Source organism: Mercenaria mercenaria, chromosome 2, assembly GCF_021730395.1.
Source record: "Mercenaria mercenaria strain notata chromosome 2, MADL_Memer_1, whole genome shotgun sequence".
NCBI classification, from domain to species: Eukaryota; Metazoa; Mollusca; class Bivalvia; order Venerida; family Veneridae; genus Mercenaria; species Mercenaria mercenaria.
The window spans coordinates 101,825,147-101,844,638 of record NC_069362.1 but is presented as its reverse complement, the minus strand read 5'-3'; the positions used below and the strand labels follow the sequence as shown (position 1 = coordinate 101,844,638).

Sequence of the window (19,492 nt, the reverse complement as noted above, 5' to 3'; positions counted from 1 at the left end):
GATGTCACAGGGTTTTTCTATTTTTAGACCTACTGACCAAGTTTTTGACCGCAAGTGACCCAGTTTCGAACTTGACCTAGATATCATCAAGATAAACATTCAGACCAACTTTCATACAGATCCCATGAAAAATATGGCCTTTAGAGAGGTCACAAGGTTTTTCTATTATTTGACCTACTGACCTAGTTTTTGACATCACGTGACCCAGTTTCGAACTTGACCTAGATATCATCAAGGTGAAGTTCTGACCAATTTTCATGAAGATCTTGTGAAATATATGGCCTCTAGAGAGGTCACAAGGTTTTTCTATTTTTAGACCTACTGACCTAGTTTTTGAAGGCACGTGACCCAGTTTCGAACTTGACCTAGATATCATCAAGATGAACATTCTGACCAACTTTCATAAAGATCCCATGAAAAATGTGACCTCTAGAGTGGTCACAAGCAAAAGTTTACGGACGCACGCACGCACGCACGGACGGACGACGGACGACGGACACCGCGCGATCACAAAAGCTCACCTTGTCACTTTGTGACAGGTGAGCTAAAAATGAAATAAAATTTGACTTTTTTTCTTTCTTGGTTTTAAACTGCTATAGCTATGTTGGTTACATTCATCAAAATTCCTGGTACCCAGTACTATTTTAAGCAAGGACAGGAAACTAGGTAGAAGAACAGTGTTTTAACTGGTCGCATGGAAGTTAGCGACTGAAACAGGCAACCGTAAGACATCAGCTTGCCACTTATTTGTTTAAGCAGCATCAGGATTCATGGAGATTTTAAGTAAAAAGTTATTTAATGCACTAATTCAGCTGAAACTTTGTTGAATCTTATAAAGGCTTCTACCAAGTTTGAGTCATTTGTGTGGTCTAAAAGTAAATAATGACAACTTTTGAATATTTGGCCTATTCAGATTTTAGTCAACACTGGATCTGAGTCAGTACCAAGAAAAAGTGTACTAAATATTCTCCAGTGATACAAAGGGAAGTAAACTGCACTTAAATAATAACCATATTATAACCACACCATGTACAAATAAACAAATATAGTGTAAAACTCTGAAGATGATCTGCTAAAACTGTAATAAATCTGTCATAATAATTACTAATAATAGTCTCGTTAAACGAGCACATTTGCAGGTTTAATGAATGTGACCTACCGATATAACTGGAAGGTTAATGCTAAATGGACATATGATAGAGGACAAAATAATTAATGAGAAATGATATAAATTATATAAGGGACATAACTCTTGTTTGATATATAACTCATTTAACAGTCTGGCCTTATAAGTATATAAGTATTAAGCACAGAAAATTTGTCCGATAAAGGAACCAAGCAGTGACCTTGATATTCCTCAGAAGGATTGCAAGCATCCCCTGTTCCTTCTCTACTCAATCCCATCAGAAAATAAACCAACATTATCCTAGCTTTTGAAGTTTTGTTTCATATTTTGAATGGACTTTGAACGTTATTCGCAACTACAATACAACATTATGATTTCTGCAAATATATAAAACAAAGCATTTTCAATTCAAGAAAATATACAATGTTATATGACTTTGTGGTTTTATATTCTCCAGACATTTGCGAGTCATTAATTTATTATGTATGACACACTGAATCAGTCATGGTAATAACTGTGTTTAGTACAAAAGGTTTTTGGATTTTAAGCTCTTGCAGCCCCTAAAATTAGTCAAGCAGAACTATCTGAATACATTTTTAAAGATGATACAGACCAAGTTTGGTGATCTACCATCAAACAGTTCAAGAGGGAACTGTTTAAAGTTCCTCTATTTTCACTTCTGGTGGCCCTTAAAATCTGTCAGAACTACTTGACCAAAACTGACAGAGGACCTTAAAGAAAAGAAGCTGTTTCAAGTTTAGGTCTACTGTGTGTCTTTACATCATTCAACTGGAACTGCTTGAAACGAGTTGTTGGGTTCTTTTTTTTTTTTTGGGGGGGGGGGGGGGGGGGGGGGGGGGGGGGGGAGGGGGGGACGAGACCTATTGTTGTTAAAGATATTTTGCAAGTTTGTATCAAATCATACTATAAATAAAACCTCTATGCCTCTATATGGCTGCAAAAGCCAAAACAGCAAATTTTGACGCTTTAAGGAACCATAACTCTGGAATCCATGATGGGATCTGGCCAGTTTTCCAAAAGAGCTGAGATATTATGCCAATACAAGTTGTGTGCAAGTCTGATTAAAATCTGTTGCAAAATGTTGTCTCTATCGTGTTCACAAGCCAAAATAGCAAATTTTGACCCTTTAAGGGACCATAACTCTGGAACCTATGACAGGATCTGGCTAGTTTTCAAAAGGAACTGAGATATTATGCCAATTTAAGTTGTGTGCAAGTTTGATTAAAATCAATTGCAAAATGTGGTCTCTATCGTGTTCACAAGAAATTGTGGATGGACGGATGGCCGGACGACTGATGACAGACAAAGAGTGATCACATAAGCTCACCTTCTCACTATGTGACAGGTGAGCTAAAACAGCAGTAAAACACAGACATACTGATGGACAGACAAGGGCAAACTTACTTGCTTCCCCATCTTAAGGTGGCAAAAATATCAAAATTAAATTTCGAAAGTTCTTGTTGATGTTTGTTCACCTATAAGGCATGAGACTGCTGGTGTTAATTTTCTTTCCTTCAACATAACACCATACATAAACCTGTATATAAATCATCTCTTAACAAACGATGTGACCTGTTTTGAATTGAAAACATTTTCTCTAATACAATATAATTATATATACTGCTAAAACCACTTTTTCACTTTCCACTGAAGGTGATTTTTTTACAGATAAGTTTGTACAACGTTCTATATTGACTTACCATGCTCCCATTGGCCCCATGTGTTTTTGGAGCTGTGGGTGCATGTCCCCTGGCCCCTTACTGTTGTTGGGATGGTTCTTCTGATGGCGAACTAGTAACTGGTGACCCAACTCCTCACACCATGTAGATAATAGACCTGGAAATATACAAAACACGAAATTGAACCTTCATTCTGAGAGGTAATGCAATGTTCAATGTCTGAGAGACATAAATGTCTCATACCTGGTGACCCAACTTCTTAAAGCAATGCACACTATAGGCTCGGGAAATATACAAAACAGCAATGTCTGAAAAACCTATAAATAAAGTGCAATTTTACCGAAACAATAGAATAAATTCAAGTAGTACTGGGATCTTCTGTCTGACAAACAACACAATAGCAAGGTGAAGGTCACAGAAAAACAACACAGTTTAGACTTTGCTAGACTAAGACGGTCATTGACTAATATAGGTATACAAACATTTCTTACAATCTGCTGCATAATAATTTTATCTTATTTAAACTGATCTTCTGCTAATTAGCGAACTAATTGCATTTAAAGTCAAGAAGAAACGTACATGACTATTTGTCTTAAAATGTTACTTGCTAGATAACCCTACCATTACCTCCAAACAAACAATTCCTGTAGAACTGTTTAATTTCAATAAACAATGCCACAGGAACCTATCGAGTTAGGAGTCTAACTACAAGGGGCACATAACCCATCTCAGTATCAAACAGAATGATTCTGGTATAAAAAAGAGGACTGATGGTCCTGAATCGTCACTTCTTCCACATGACCCAGTTTTGAGTTATGATGTCATTTTTTCATTATTGACATTAGTGACTAGTTTTTTGAGCTCATATGACCCAGTTTTGAACTTGACCTAGATATTATCAAGATAAAAATTCTGACCAATTTTCATGAAGATCCATTGAAAAATATGGTCTCTAGAGGTCACAAGGGTTTTTCTATTATTTGACTATTGACTAGTTTTCGAAGTATGTGACCGTGTTTGAACTTTACCTAGATATCATCAAGGTGAACATTCTCACTATTTTTCATGAAGATCTCATGAGAAAAATATGGCCTCTAAGAGTGTCAAAGGTTTTTCAATTTTTATCCTAATGGCCTAGATTTTGAAGCCCATGGACCACGCTTCGAACTGACCTAGATATCATCAAGAGTGAAAATTCAGATCAATTTTCATGAAGATCCATTGAAAAATTGGCCTCTAAGAAGTCAAAGATTTTAATAATTTAGACCTATGACTAGTTTTTGACCGCAGTTGGACCAGTTTCAAACATGACTAGATGTCATCAAGATGAACATTTAGACCAACTTTATACAGAATCCATGAAAAGTATTGGCACTCTAGAGAGGTACAAGGTTTTTTTGTATTATTTGACTATGATTAGTTTTTAAGGCACGTGACCCAGTTTCTAAATTTGACCTAGATATCATCAAGGTGAATCATTTTGACCAATTTTTATGGAGATCCATTCACAAGTATGGCCTCTAGAGAGGTCACAAGGTTTTTCTATTTTAGACCTACTGACTGTTTTTGCCCAACGAACATGACCCTGTTTCGAACTGACCTTAGATATCATCAAGATGAACATTCAGACCAATTTACATACAGATCCATGAAAAATATGGCCTTTAACGTGAGTTAGCAAGGTTTTCTTATTTTGTACCTATGACCTAGTTTTTGAATGGCACATGACCCCAGTTTCGACTTGACCTATTTCATCAGATAAATTTCATGACCATTTTCATACAGATCCCATAAAAAATATGGCCTTAGAGAGGTCACAAGGTTTTTCTATTTTTGACCTTGACCTGTTTTTGATGGATGTGCACCCACTTTCAAACTGACTATATTCAGGTGTAACATTCTGACCAATGTTTCATGAAGTTCTCATGAAATAGGCCCTAGAGAGGTCACAGTTTTCTATTTTAAAAATACTGACCTATTTTTGACCGCAGTGACCAGTTTCGAACTTGACCTAGATATCATCAGACGAATTTCAGACAAACTTTCATACAGATCCCATGAAAATATGGCCTTTAGAGAGGTCACAGGTTTTTACATTATTGACCTACTGACCTAGTTTTTGATGGCACGTGACCCAGTTTCGAACTTGACCTAGATATCTATCAAGGTGATACTTTTGGACAATTTCATGAAGATTTATGAAATAATATGGCTCTATGAGGTTCACAAGGTTTTTCTATTTTTAGACCTACTGACATAGTTTTGAAGGCACGTTGAACCCAGTTTTCGAATTGACCTAGATATCATCAAGGTGAACAATCTGACAATTTCATGAAATCTTGTTGTAATATTAGGCTCTAGAGTGGTCACAGGTTTTTCTATTTTTAGACCTACGACCTAGTTTTTGAAGGCACGTGACCAAGTTTTCGAACTTGACCTAGATATCATTCAAGATAAACTTCTGCAACTTATAAAGATCCATGGAAAAATGTGACCTCTAGAGTGGTACACAAGCAAAAGTTTAGGACGCACGCACGGACGCACTGACGCACGGACGGACGACGGACGACGGACACCGCGCGATCACAAAAGCTCACCTTGTCACTTTGTGACAGGTGAGCTAAAAAAACGAGTCCCACCTATTTCTACTTTTTCTTTATATTAATACAGTTAATAATAATTTTAAATGTCATTTTTTCCATGAAATGAAAACAAATTACAATACTTCTTTTCCCCCATAATAAATCATTCATAATATATATATATATATATTATATTTGTATCATAAGACACCTAAAATATAATCCTGCACATAATTTCCTTTGATGTGTTGTTTACTTGTGTGTGGCTTTTCTGCACCTGTGCTGCAGGGGAAGCTTAAAATAACTGCAAATATTGTAAACTGGAGGATTTTCACAACTGTTTTATTTTCTGTATTATTGATCGTTATCAGTGCAACTTTAAAATTCAAAACAGTGTTCACTTTTCAATAGCACTTCAGAAGTACCACACACTATGAAATGTGAATTCTTAACCATGTGACCGACTGCTTTTTTATAACCAAATAGAAAATTAAGTGATGCGAAAAATACCCTGTGTACAGTTATTCATTTATGCATTTTCATTGAAAATTATCTAATATGTAACAGTTGACTAAGTATAAGTTGAATTTATTTCTGTAAGTGCACATATGCATGTTGCATACATGGCCCAATGGCACTCAACTGACCTTGACTATTTGACCTTGAATTTATGTATTACATAAGAGTGCTCCCATTTGTACAGATTTGGAAGTGGACAAGCCAAGGAACATCTAGGCCAAGTTTCATTAACTTCCATCAAATGGTTTCCTAGATGTTGTTTGAAGAAAAGTGTGGACGAACAGACATAATGATAATGTCCAGTGAGCACACATGATCACAACAGCTCACATTCAGTGGGTTAAAAATATGTAATATTTGCTACCAAGAGAAAATAAGAAATTTGCATAAGTCAAGTTTTTGCAAAACTTTTAAGGGAAATGTATCAATCAAATTTTGACAATAAATGTCATGTTTGAGAAATGTAGGCCATGTGAAGTCTTAACATACCACATCAGTGCAGAACAAAGGTAAATTTTATTAATAATTGCCAATTGTATGTATGTAATGGTACAGTTAACTTAACCAGTGTCAAAAGCAACTGCAGACAACTTCCCCCGGAGACCAAAATAACATTATATCTTTATAGAGGATAATTGCTATGCCCAGGGACTGAATATGCAACCTCAAAGACATTGTCCCCAGGAAGACCCATTGTTACTTATGCATAAAAAAATGAAATATAAAAATTAACAAAATTGTCACAAAAAAATTTCATGATCTTTAACATAATTTAGAATAATGCCTGCTTAACCTTTAGTCTGCTGTCGGCGAGTGATTCTGCCTTTGCGACCAGTGCAGACCAAGATCAGCCTCCACAGAATGATGGTCTGCACTGTTCACTTTTCAGTCAGTAAATTTTCAGTGATTTCCCCTTTGAATAATAAATGGTACTGCCCAAATAGAACAATGGACCAGTCCATTTTAGAAATTTAGCAGGCAAAGGGTTAATTGCAGGACTCATGTTTCCTCCTTGCCTCCTTCTTTCCTAAAGGAACCTGGTGATATTAACACATCCAACCTAATGACATGCACCCGAACTTCATAATGTTTTGTTGTTTCTTCAAACAAATGTGTTAAAAGTTCATACAGTGTAACCAACCCACTAACTGATGTTACGCTTTTCCTGTTACGAAAATGCAAAAAATGCATCACTTTCGATTTAAATAGAACTTCAAGTTTAAACTGATCATGCCAGTTACTCATATTTCACAACAAATGCATCATATTCATGAATCTATCCTGAAAGCTTAACCTATATAAATACATTTAAACAATTAGTGGAATATGTTTTGCTGCAAACTCAGGGAAAAAAACCCTGCACCAATCAACCCAACGATAGCTATATCTGACAAAGATTGCATAATTATGAAGCCAGCATAAATGCTAAGCATATATTAAGTTATCACTCCGCAAAAAACATGTGTTTTGTTCAAGGGGAAATTATTCTTTTCTTCATCCCAGACAAGTCAAAATTATTGGCAGATTTCCCGGTAAGCAAAAGAGGTGCAAAATGAAACTTTATGAGAAAGAGAATTCCTTGGATTTCTTGCCGCAAAACTGAAGGAGTGTTACGAAAATCTATAAACAAGTTGAAAGAATAAAATTCACTAACAGTGTGGTCTACCTAGAGTTTCTTCAGAGTGCATACAGACAGCTCACCTACACTTTAATAAGTGACAATAAAAACTTTTGTGAACGATGAAATAATGAATAATGTTACTTAATTACAAGCTTTTGGTGAATTACTGAAATGTTAGTGTGAAACATATCTGATTTTTCACTCTGGTATGGAACTACAAAATTGATAAAATTTGGTCAAATCCATTAAAACGTAACAAAAAAACAACATGAAATAAAAAGTCAAGTTTTTGTTTAATATCTGAAGTTAAAATATGTTCCCTCTGTGAAAGACATAGACTAGCCACGAGGCTAAATAAATGTCCTCTATATTACCAAGGCTTAGTTTTACAGGAGTTAAAATCTGCTCACTTGTTTAATAATAACAAATTATAATCAATCTAAGCTCATTTACTGTGGAAGGTCAGAGAAATTTGTAGCTTCATTACATTTTACACAATTAATATCTATTTACAATATAACAATAATATTTCATCAAAAAATAATACTGTGAAATCATTAATATTCGTGGGGGACTAATTTTCGTGGATTTTGTGGTTGAGTCAATCCACTAAATTTAATCCCAACGAACAAGTAAAATCCCCATTCACTTTATGTTCAAAAGTTGTAATCCACGAATTCATATCCCCACGAAATTGCCGTTTTGACCAAACCGCGAAAATTCATGCCCACGAAATTAAATGATTTCACAGTATTACAAAACAATTTTAAACTTTGAGACCTGAAACTCTACCTAAATTGTTAAAAGGGAAATCTAACATTTGATTAGACGACTCTTAATTGTATTTGTTAAATTTAATTATTATAACTGAAAATTACCTGTCTCTATATATTTCATATTGACTTTAATATATTCTTAAGAAGTGCGCACTATTCTCTAAATATATCAAGCCTTAAACTTAAAGACTGATAAAAGATTGACTATCTGATATTAATATCCTACAAAATGTAACGCAAATTATTCCGTAATTCTAAAAATAACCTGAAACTGAAATAATGTAAGTACTCTAAACAGTTTACCTGTAATCACAGGTATTGCTTAATAAATTAGGACATTGTGTCATTCAGGAAAAGTTAAAAAATACTGTTAGTCATTTTGGAGTGCCTTTGACTTTTACATTAAGATATATACACAGTGGTTCAGTGTGGTATACAAAGTTAACCTTAAACGTTTCAGTTTTAATTCTTCAAAGATATCAAATATATCTATTACAGGCCATTAAAAGTGTAAATATCACACACATTGGAACTGTAATATTAAAGGAGATTTATCAATAATGAACAAAAATACCTTTTTATTTTCCATATTTTCAACTTCTTTTTAAACAAGAGCTGTCCGTAAGACAGCCAAGCTCGACTTTTCGAAATATTGTCCCAGAAGCAGGAAAATATTACCCAAAAAGGTTAAATATCAAAAGAGTTTTAAATTCAAAAGGGGGAATAATTTGACCAAAATGCATATCAGTTATGGGACTTGCTGCTCTTAACTAGTTTTATAACCTCGAAGGCACATGTGAAGTTTCAATTCAATATCTGCATTAGTTTTGGAGATAGAAACTTGCATGTAAAACTTTAACCAGAATTTTCAAAGTCCAAAAGGGGGCATAATTTGCCCAAAATACATGCCAGAGCTTTGGGACTTGATCCAGTGAGGTTAGTAATTGATCTAGAAAAAGAAAAAATAAGTTTCAAATCTATATGCCTTTTAGAAATAGCTGTATGTACTTGCACGCAAAACTTTAACCAGAATTTGCTAAGTCCAAAAGGGGGCATAATTTGGCCAAAATGAAGATCAGAGTTATGGGACTTGCTGCTATCAACTAGTTTTATAACCCCGAAGACACATGTGAAGTTTCAAATCAATATCTGCATTAGTTTTGGAGATCGTAACTTGCATGTAAAACTTTAACCAAAATTTTCTAAGTCCAAAAGGGGGCATAATTTGCTCAAAATACATGTCAGAGTTATGGGACTTGACCGAGAAAGGTTGGTAATTGACCTAGAAAAAGAAAAAAATAAGTTTCAAAGCTATATGCCTTCAATTGATGGCTGTATGTACTTGCATGCAAAAACTTAACCAAGGTGCGACGCCGACGCCGACGCCGACACCGACGCCAGGGTGAGTAGAATAGCTAGACTATTCATTTTCAACACACAAAATCATGCCCCTAGGTATACAACAAAAGAAATCTTTTTTTTCTTTTTTTTTAAGCTAAAAGGTGAAGTTCATATGAAGGTCAAGGTCATCTATGTAGTATATATTTGAAGGTTTTGCCAGTGTGAATATGAACTAAATTTGGTCAAATTATAAGAAGTTATTTGGCTACAGGCCTGCATCCATTGCCTATCCCTGTGAAACTCAGTTCTAGAAATCAGAGCAGTTCTACAACTGTACTCAAGCATTACAGAACAGTTATAAAATGATTCACTTTTGTGTTCTTGAACATTTGTTCTAGACTGTTCTATAACATTATTTTAGAACAAAAATGGAACATTTGTAGAACATAAATAGGTTCTAAATGTGTTCTTAAAATATTCTGGAACAGTCATAGAACATTTTAAGAACCAAATTAAATTCTGGAAATATTCTATAAAGTTTCTGAAGTGGAGTTCTGGAACATTTGTAAAATTCAGACTTGAAGAAAATGAAGATTGTAATTTTCACAATGCGTTATTTTCACAGTGCACAAGTTTTGGTGCAAACATTGTAGGTCTTGTTTTTTTCTTGCTCATATTATTTGTAGCTGCAGTGTGTATTTCTTCTCAATGAAATGCTGTATAAAGAAATAATTTAGTGTAGTTGGTGCTTTTTGATCTGTATTTTGATATCAATGTCTATAGTTTCATGATGATGCAATTGTCATCAGTTTTCATGATCTTGCTATTACGTGTTACATTATAAATAAATAGGTACTGTAACTCACAAAGGTTATTTCTAGCACAGTTCTAGAACATTATATGGAACCTATGGTTTTAGAACTGTCATGTTACCTTTGTTCTGGAACTTTTATATCACGTTTAGAACCAGTTATTCTACACATAGTGCCTATTATCATAGTAGAACTGTTCTGAAGTGTTATAGAACATTACATGGAATGGTTTAAGAATAGTTCTGGTACATGTGTACTAGAACGATTCTAGAATTTACAATTACTGTTCTAGACTTTTTCGCAGGAGCACCAATACATAAAATAGGAAATGACCCAATCATTGAACACCTAACTTTAATTTAGGGACTATGAAGACCTCATTTAAATTACAGTCTTGCCAAGATTTGAACCTGCAAACTCAAACAATTTGCTGGAACACGAAGTCTACAAATGCATAATCTCACCTTTCTAGTTATATGGCATAATAACTTAAGTGCAGAAAAGACATACAGATTATACTCAACTGCTATAGCAACCATGTTTATATTTAATTTATTGTCTGTGTTATAAAAACTGTATAATATTGAATTTATTGCATATGCGCTATTACACCAGTATTAACATTAAATTTATTGCATACATTCTAGTGCAACCGTATTAATATTCAATTCATTGAATGCATACTATAATAACCATATTAATACATTTAGTTAATTGCAGTTACGAGATTGGAAAAGGTAATAATGGCATAATGCATTAAATTTAAACTGTTAAAACAGCTCTTTAAAGCCACTTTGACTAATTAACACATTAGGACATCTCCACGAATCAGAAAGGAGGCTCGAAATGTCATTCTATACATTTTTTGATCAATATTGTTGTCTTCTCTGTTGATATTTGTCATTTAAAGCAAGAGGGACCCCAGTACCATTTATTCAATAATCTCAGCAGGCTGCGTTATCCGGCAAAACTATAATAGCTCTGATGGACCATACGGCAATTAAACACTCTTTGTGTGTTCATTTTTAACATCATGTCCTCAATTTTTTCCCTTTCTGTCACCATAGAAACAGAAAACGTAAAGCAATTTGAAATAAAAGCAATAATAAAATGTAAACAAGGTGAAACGGCGGCCATATCTAAGGCTGTTTGATCATGGGAATATAGTTTAACTTTCATTTAGTTTAATGTAATTAAAGTGTTATATTTGTTTGTATTTTTTTCCTGATTTAAACTCCAACCAAACTGCCAAGGTACATGAGCAGTCACAAACGGACACCTGGGTAGAATCACTAACCTCCCAGAAGCTACAACTAGAGTAAAATCAGATACCTTGGTAACCACTGGTTATTTTGAGTAAAATCTGGTTTGTTTGCTTGGAGATGTTTTTCAACATTATTTAAGTTTAGTGAATCAAACTGGATTTATGACTTTATTCTATGGAGTTTCTATAACAGAAAGCCTGGATGCCAAATTAAGGTCTCTAAAATTAGAATACTTAATGTAAGAAAACTCCCAACTGTTGTTCTAAATAATGACTTGACATAGTTTTTATATGAACAGTAACTACCTAAACATTAATATGAAACCGATATTTCTTTCGCTGTGCCGATTCTTCGCTGCTTAACCGCTCAAGAACATGTTTTCTCCTTCAATATTGGATGTTTAGACGGAACATCAGTGCTGACACAAAAATGAATACAATTGATTTTCCAAGAAGCACAAAGGTCTTTAAGTATTATCCATCAATTTGAGTTAGGACAATAAATGTGATCTGACATTAAATCCGCTGATCGGAGCTGCCGGGAGTGATTGTTTCTTGCTGTTCTTTAAACACACGCATTGTGCAAAATTGTCAATTGGTGCACAGATCTTCTCAATAAATGTGTCCTAAGGAAATATTCTGCGGTTTTTATATCCCATTCTGCAAGCCCTGATTTTCATACCAACAGCGTTCAATTAAAATAACCAATCTGCATAATTGAGATACCGAGGACAACTTCGTCCATTTTAATATCCATAAATCTTTGTTTTAAACCCATTCAAATCTTCCTCTTAAATCCATCTAAATCTTTAAGAAAGTGAAATTGGTTTGAATAAGGCATTCTAATGAAAATCAGTGATATTTTTAAAAACTCTTCCAAAGAATTATTTTATTCATTATTTTTCAATTACCATGAAAAAAGTTAGTGCCATTCATGCATATGCCTATCAGTCTGGAAAAGACTCTATATATATATAGACCAATAATGTTGTCTTTACTAACATTCATCTTTTCAGCAAAGAAAGCCACTCTATTTTCATATATTTACAGAAAGAAAAAAAAGTCCTGTCTATTTAATTATTATTTCCAAGAGAAATACAGGAAAGAATATTGTGCCTTGCCAAGAAATGAAAACAAAGACCAGAATCAGTTTATCCTTAACAAGCTCCCAGAAGACCAAGACAAGCTCTTGTAGACCCAGATTTTTTATATCAGACTGGAAGAATGATGACCTCTGTCTGAAGGTCATATAAATTGACCTTATGTCAATCTTAAACAATTATGTAAGTTATGATTAACTTTCTGATCTTATTTAATGTCAGAAGCTCCCTACTAACTCCCCATGGACCCATTTATCAGGGTAACCAGCAGATAATTGCTTTGATACTGGGAGCAACATGCTTCAGGTCATAGGTCATAGATGTCAAAATTGGGAGGTTGTATGGGAATAAATGCCTACTTGTAAATGAAGTGCTGAGAAAGTGTGTGCTGGTTATACTTTGAACTTTGGTAACACTATATCCTAGATAGTGCTGTTAAAATATTCCTAATACATGAATAATATGACACCAATGCACATAACTTACTAATTCTGCTGTGTTAGTCTAAAGGCCTTCTTATCAAGGTTGACTGGGATGCTGGGTGTGCAGGATGCTTGGGTACATATCTAGTGCAGTTGTTGACATGAAGGGAATTGTTTGTCAAAGCAAACAATAAACAATTAACCAGTTCTTTTATATCGTTTACCAGAAATGAAAAGCTAAAAATACCAGTGTTTTCATACTCATTTCTCGGTGTTTACAAATAGCTGCCAAGAAATCAAGACTGTTAACCCCTATTCATCAATCACACTAAAACAGAACTGCCTTACAAACAGTTCAGCCAGTTCTAACAATCTAGTTAATAAAACAAATATTTTTTTAGAGAACAGATTTCAAGGAAAAATATCCTAGGAAACAATTTCTTGTCAGCATTATCTACTCAGATTAATTACAAAATAATGGTTAAATTATGTAAATGGATGATCAAATTTCAGCCAACACATTTTTACATAATTAGAAAGAATTCTATCCTTAACCATCATCATCATCATCACATCATCATCTCAAAAGCAGCAGTAGCAACAACAGCAACAGGACTAGCATATCATCAGCTGTAAACGCTGTAATGATTGCCACTACCAGAAACAGCTAAAAATGTCATCATCATCATCATTTTCATAATCTTCATCAACACCTAATTCATCATGATCAGTAGTACATGGTGATATAGTAACAACTTCATCACAAATCTCACTATCTTTCAAAGAAACCTTTAGGTCAGCAGAAGAAGAGAATTATCACAAGAAGAATGTGAACATGCTCCAATGCAATCATCATCAATAGCTACAACATTTTCATCTGTATGATTATCATTTTGAATGAGACAATCTGTTCATTTATCATCACTACAATCATTCTCATTCTTCTCATCATAATCATTTGTACTGTCAGCAACAGTTTTAGAATCACTATCATCAGCATCATCAGGACCATTCCAATTGTTGACAGTAGTGACAATTTCTTATCACAATCAATATTCTCATCAAACTCAACACCATCATCAACATTTCCAATTATTTGCAACAGCAACAGGTCACTAGCCTAATCCCCATGCATCCTCATCCTCACCACCATCATCCTCATGATCACTAATTGTCACAATAAAAAGAAACTGCATCACTACACAAACATGAACATCCCTATTTACAATAAGCTAAAGTAAAAAAAATCAAAATTAACATCAACAACATTATCATCATCATCATCATCATCATAAACAAAATGACAAGAACAACAGCAGTAGCATCAGCTTTTACACAAACATTACTACTGTGGATGTCAATACCTTTTTCATGTAAAATCTATATTTACCAACAGCAGTCTAGACAGCAAATGCTTCAATCAAACATCACTACCACTATCAGCAATTTAAAAGAATATTAGGATCAACTAATTGACAAACAACTACCTCAACAAGGAACTTCTCTTGTTTTACAATAACACAGTTACTTCCCTTTAACTACCAATGGTATTATTAAGTGGCAGTCGGGAATTAATTAACAACATTTTCCATAATTAGAGTACTTGGTTGGTCAACAGACTACCTGTTTATTTAATGTAGCAACCACTTCTCTTATGAAGTAATATACATAAAATATTAATGCTCAATAAAGCCAATAGCGCAATTCACCGAGAGAAAAGCGGAGCAGATTGAGGGAACATCGAATAATGATCCGCTTTCAAGTTAATTATTCGTAGCTAGTGACAATATTATCAATCTTGGAGAAACAGTTAAACAGATCACATCAACAACAATCCCCAGCATAAAACAATAATCAATACGCTACATCTCAAACTACAATTCCGCCAGTCGAGTCGATCTTTTCCGATATTTGAAGGCCTAATAGAGCAATCTAATATAGCGATGAATCAGGTCTCGCCAACTTGTTTCCTTCAACTAACACTCGGGGACATCAAATCAGATCTAATTTGTCCTGGCCCCTGTGTACAAACAACCTGGTATAGAATCGGCAGCATGCCTTAAACATTTCACGCAAAAAAAATCAATGGCTGTAAAAATCTAGAGAAAGAATACCGAAGAAAGAATCTGTCACCCATTAAACGTCCCGATAGAGATCATCAAATTGTTCAAGTAGCTCAATAGTGTCATTGTCATTGAATTAAGCAGCTTGAGACGAATTTTAACAATGAAAAGAGGGTTAGTAGATGACAATTTCAAGGGAGATAATAGACAAAACTGTGACAGATCATTCCGTAAAGTCAAATCGGCATTGTGATAATGATAAGATTTTGGCTAACCTCTTTTTTTTTAGATTAACAATATGACAAGCTATGTATTTTGTCTAAATTAAATCTACTTTACCAAATAAAGGAGCTGTGTCATACAATGACACATTTTTAACAAATTTTGTCTTCTGCAGACGAAGTTTAATTATGATATAGCAATACTGCTGATGTTTCAGAAAGAGCTGAGACTAGATGTGAAGAGGTTATCAGGTAATCAACAATAAAAAATGTTCTATTTAAAAAGAACAACAATTCTTCAGAAAAGTAACTTCACTCAATGGAATGCAAAGAGAGTGGCCTGATTTATATTTCACAAAGCTCTTTAAGAAGTAAATAAATCATCATTATCAGTTACAAGTTCTCAAAACTTGTTATCTTATCATATTATCTCAACAAATCTATCATCACTTACATTTAGCATACAGAGAAAGGGATCATTAAAACAGACTTCAAGTTAAACATCTTAACAAGCTTTATACATATTTCTCTACAGTTCCTATCAGATATTTCCATGTTTTAGAAATAGAGAGAATATTTTGTACATTATATCATATAAAATACATCAATTCTGTGTCTATTTCAGGTTAGTTTTGTGTTGAAAAGCAGGCAGCCCCACACACTGTTTGACTTGAATACAACTGCAATTCTTATAATGATGACTCAAATCAATTCTTTAATAATGGCAGTTAAAATGGCAGTCAGTTTATTACCAGCAGTCAGAATGGCAGCAAGTTTAACAAGCAGTCAAAATGGCAATCAGTTTATTACTAGCAGTCAAAATGGCAGACAATTAAACTAGCATTTAGAATGGCAGTCAATTTTTACTGGCAAGTTAGAATGGTAGTCAGTTTATTACTAGCAGCCAAAATGGCAGTCAGTTTAACTAACTGTCAGAATCAATTGTCAGTCAGTTTAACTACATGTAGCTGGCAGAATAGAGGCCGTTTAAAATAGCAGTCAGAATGGCAGTCAGTTTAACTAACAGTCAGAACGACAGTCAGTTTACTACTAGCAGTCAGAATGGGAGTCAATTTAAATATCAGTCAGAATGGCAGTCAGTTGATTCATAGCCGTCAAAATGGCAGTCAGTTTATCTAGCAGTTAGAATGGCAGTCAGTTTACTACTTGCAGTCAGAATGACAGTCAGTTTATTCCTAGCAGTCAAAATGGCAGTCAGTTTATCTAGCAGTTAGAATTGCAGTCAGTTTACTACTTGCAGTCACAATGGCAGTCAGCTTAAATAGCAGTCAGAAAGGCAGCCCGTTCAAATAGCAGTCAGTTTAATGATCTTGGGATTTCTTTTCATTAAATTATGGCTTGACGGCAGAAAATCAGAATAATTATTTTGGTGTGAGTGGCCAGAGGAAGTTTAAAATGTGTTTTTAAGTTAATATTTCTACACAGATTAAGAAAGGAACACTGCTGCATGAATGGTGAAAAATATATTTATCTTATAGTTCACTGACCTCTTTATTGTCCCAAGTTTCAGGGCAAAAAGGGAGGTCCTGAAGAGATTTGCCAATGAAAATGAGCAAAAACTCCATTATTAATGTTGTGGTTATGTTACATCAACACTTCATGTCTTTATCTTATTTTTTTTTGTTTGTAACATGTCTGAATTTATCAGCGAAACAATAAATGTTTGCTATGTCTGGCATATTATGTTACAAAAAGTACCATCATATTTGATAACTGAAACAAAAATTCTTGTTTGAAATTTATCTGAACTGAATTTCCTTATCTTAAGAAATAATTTTTCTCCTTTTTCCAACAAGAACAAATGTTATCAATGTAGAAATTAATCAACACAATGTTCTGCCTTTGTGACTGGTGTAGATCATGATCAGCCTGCACATCCATGCAGTCTGATCATGATCTGCACTGTCCGCTATTCAGCCAGTATCTTTTTGGCAAGCACCCCTTTTTAACAGTTAATGGTACTGTTCAAATAGGAAGAAGGACAAGCTCATTATAGAAATTAAGCAGAGTAAGGGTTAATCTACAGTAAAACACCGATTGCTTGAAGCCGCATGGGGATGCCCAAAATACTGAAGTTATCCTGGATATTGAGCTATCCCTGATTATAAAACTGCAAGAATTACTGCCCTTGTGCTTGAGTTGGTGATGTTCATACTTATGGGTTAGGTATTCTTTTTCCTTTAAAGTTCCATAATGCTTTTAATTCTATGAACATTGGTAGAAAAACAGTCACCCATGTTGCACATCAGTTTCATAAAGGGAGGTAATCAAAACAATGTAATCAAAATAATACTTCTGACGTCATAAATCAAATATTCAAACTTAAGACAAATGATCTGAGATAACAATTACTGACAACAGGAAATAACAAGAAATCAATTATTTTATGGTAAAAAAATGCAACAACTTTTAAGTGATTTATTGAAGACTCGAAAAAATAGTTAAGCTATACGTATGCATTCTTCATGTTCATGCGGATACATTCATAATATAAAAGACATAAAAAATTTGTTTCTTAAAATGTAAATTAATATAAATATTCTTGAAAACCCCTCAGACGGTCATGAAAAAAACAAAACCATACTAAATTCAAATGTTTCTAAGAAGAAATCCTGTATCCAACAATAAACCATGTTCAGCCTGAAAGAATACTACTCCAGGTAAAAAAATTTCGTATACCATGAATGTGTAAATCAATCACCAAGTCAGCTCATGAATATGCAAACTCACCTCAAGGGGGCTTAGTGCTAATTAATCTGTTGTAATCACTCCATTTTTCATCTTTATATACTACAAAAAATTTCTTTACAAATTTGTAGGTTGACTTCGTGATTGAAAATTTCTGACCTGTTGTAGAATTCTTTTTCATCTGAACATGGTTTATATTTAAAGGGCCCTTTTATTTCCATTTTGTCTAAGGCTATCAAACTCATAAACTTCCTATTTATATATACATCATTTCTCTCTTTCTTCTAATCAGATATAACTATCATATACAGTATTATTTCTGCCCTGCTTGAACTTTATAAAGGCAATTTGGGAAATATTTATTATCAATTGTAGAAATATTTATCACAATAAGACAGAACAGGTATCCTGCTCCACAGACTAAGAGATTGTACATCAGCCTATAATAAATACATCAGTGCTCTAAACGTGTAAAGCTAATAAGCATACAGGGATTGCTATTTGATACAAATAATTGGCGGTTTGATAGTTGCTACTATTAGAGATTGTTTACACAGATATCTATTTATCCTTGCTCCAGGGCACCAATACAGAGATTTTTGACAGGTCGTGGAGAGGTGAAAGGGCGAACAGTTAAACAGGGATCAGCCTGTTCATAGCAGAGATAGTACAACAATAAAGATCTAAATGGAAAATCCATCTACAGCTAGTGGCCACAGTGGCATTGGCTCCCTTCAAGGACAAGGGGATCATAACACCTATGTTATCAAAATATAAGGGTTTAAATTGTAGATGGACAATATTAACTGCACATTTAATCGTAACTTTTACATGTATTAATAATTATCGAAAATAAAAGATGAAAAGAAATTTAAGTAGTGATATGATAACGCACAACTTTTCTGAAATGATGATTCTTTTTGCCTTTTGCGTAACATTTCAACTATTATATCCTAAAGCAACGTACGTACAACATAATTACGCAAATCTTGTCAGATATGTCCATTAAAAATAGTAATAAAATTGTAATAGTTTTAAGATGTACATAACATTATTATTAAGTTGTCACAAACAATCCAAGGTAAACAGTGTGGGAGACAATTAAACCACACACAAAATATGATATAGAGACTGTCGGATAAAAAAATAATTACATGCAATCCCACTCACTTGCACTACTACGGAAACAAAACCCACATCATTTTTAAATTTCTAAATTTTTCTAGATATGTATAA

General features: G+C 34.0%; 1 protein-coding gene across 5 annotated transcripts in view; it reads right to left on the bottom strand.

Moving 5' to 3' along the window:
• Nucleotides 1-19,492, bottom strand: part of LOC123564734 (zinc finger MIZ domain-containing protein 1-like) — a 273,352-nt gene that overhangs the window by 56,290 nt on the left and 197,570 nt on the right. For 4 of the 5 annotated variants that reach the window (XM_053537386.1, XM_053537385.1, XM_053537391.1 and 1 more), the window contains one exon: nucleotides 2,848-2,983. In XM_053537386.1, coding sequence (XP_053393361.1) covers nucleotides 2,848-2,983 — 136 coding nt within the window. Of the gene's footprint in view, nucleotides 1-2,847; nucleotides 2,984-8,426; nucleotides 8,556-19,492 lie in introns of those variants that run through there. The other variant, XM_053537387.1, reaches the window with a different exon arrangement.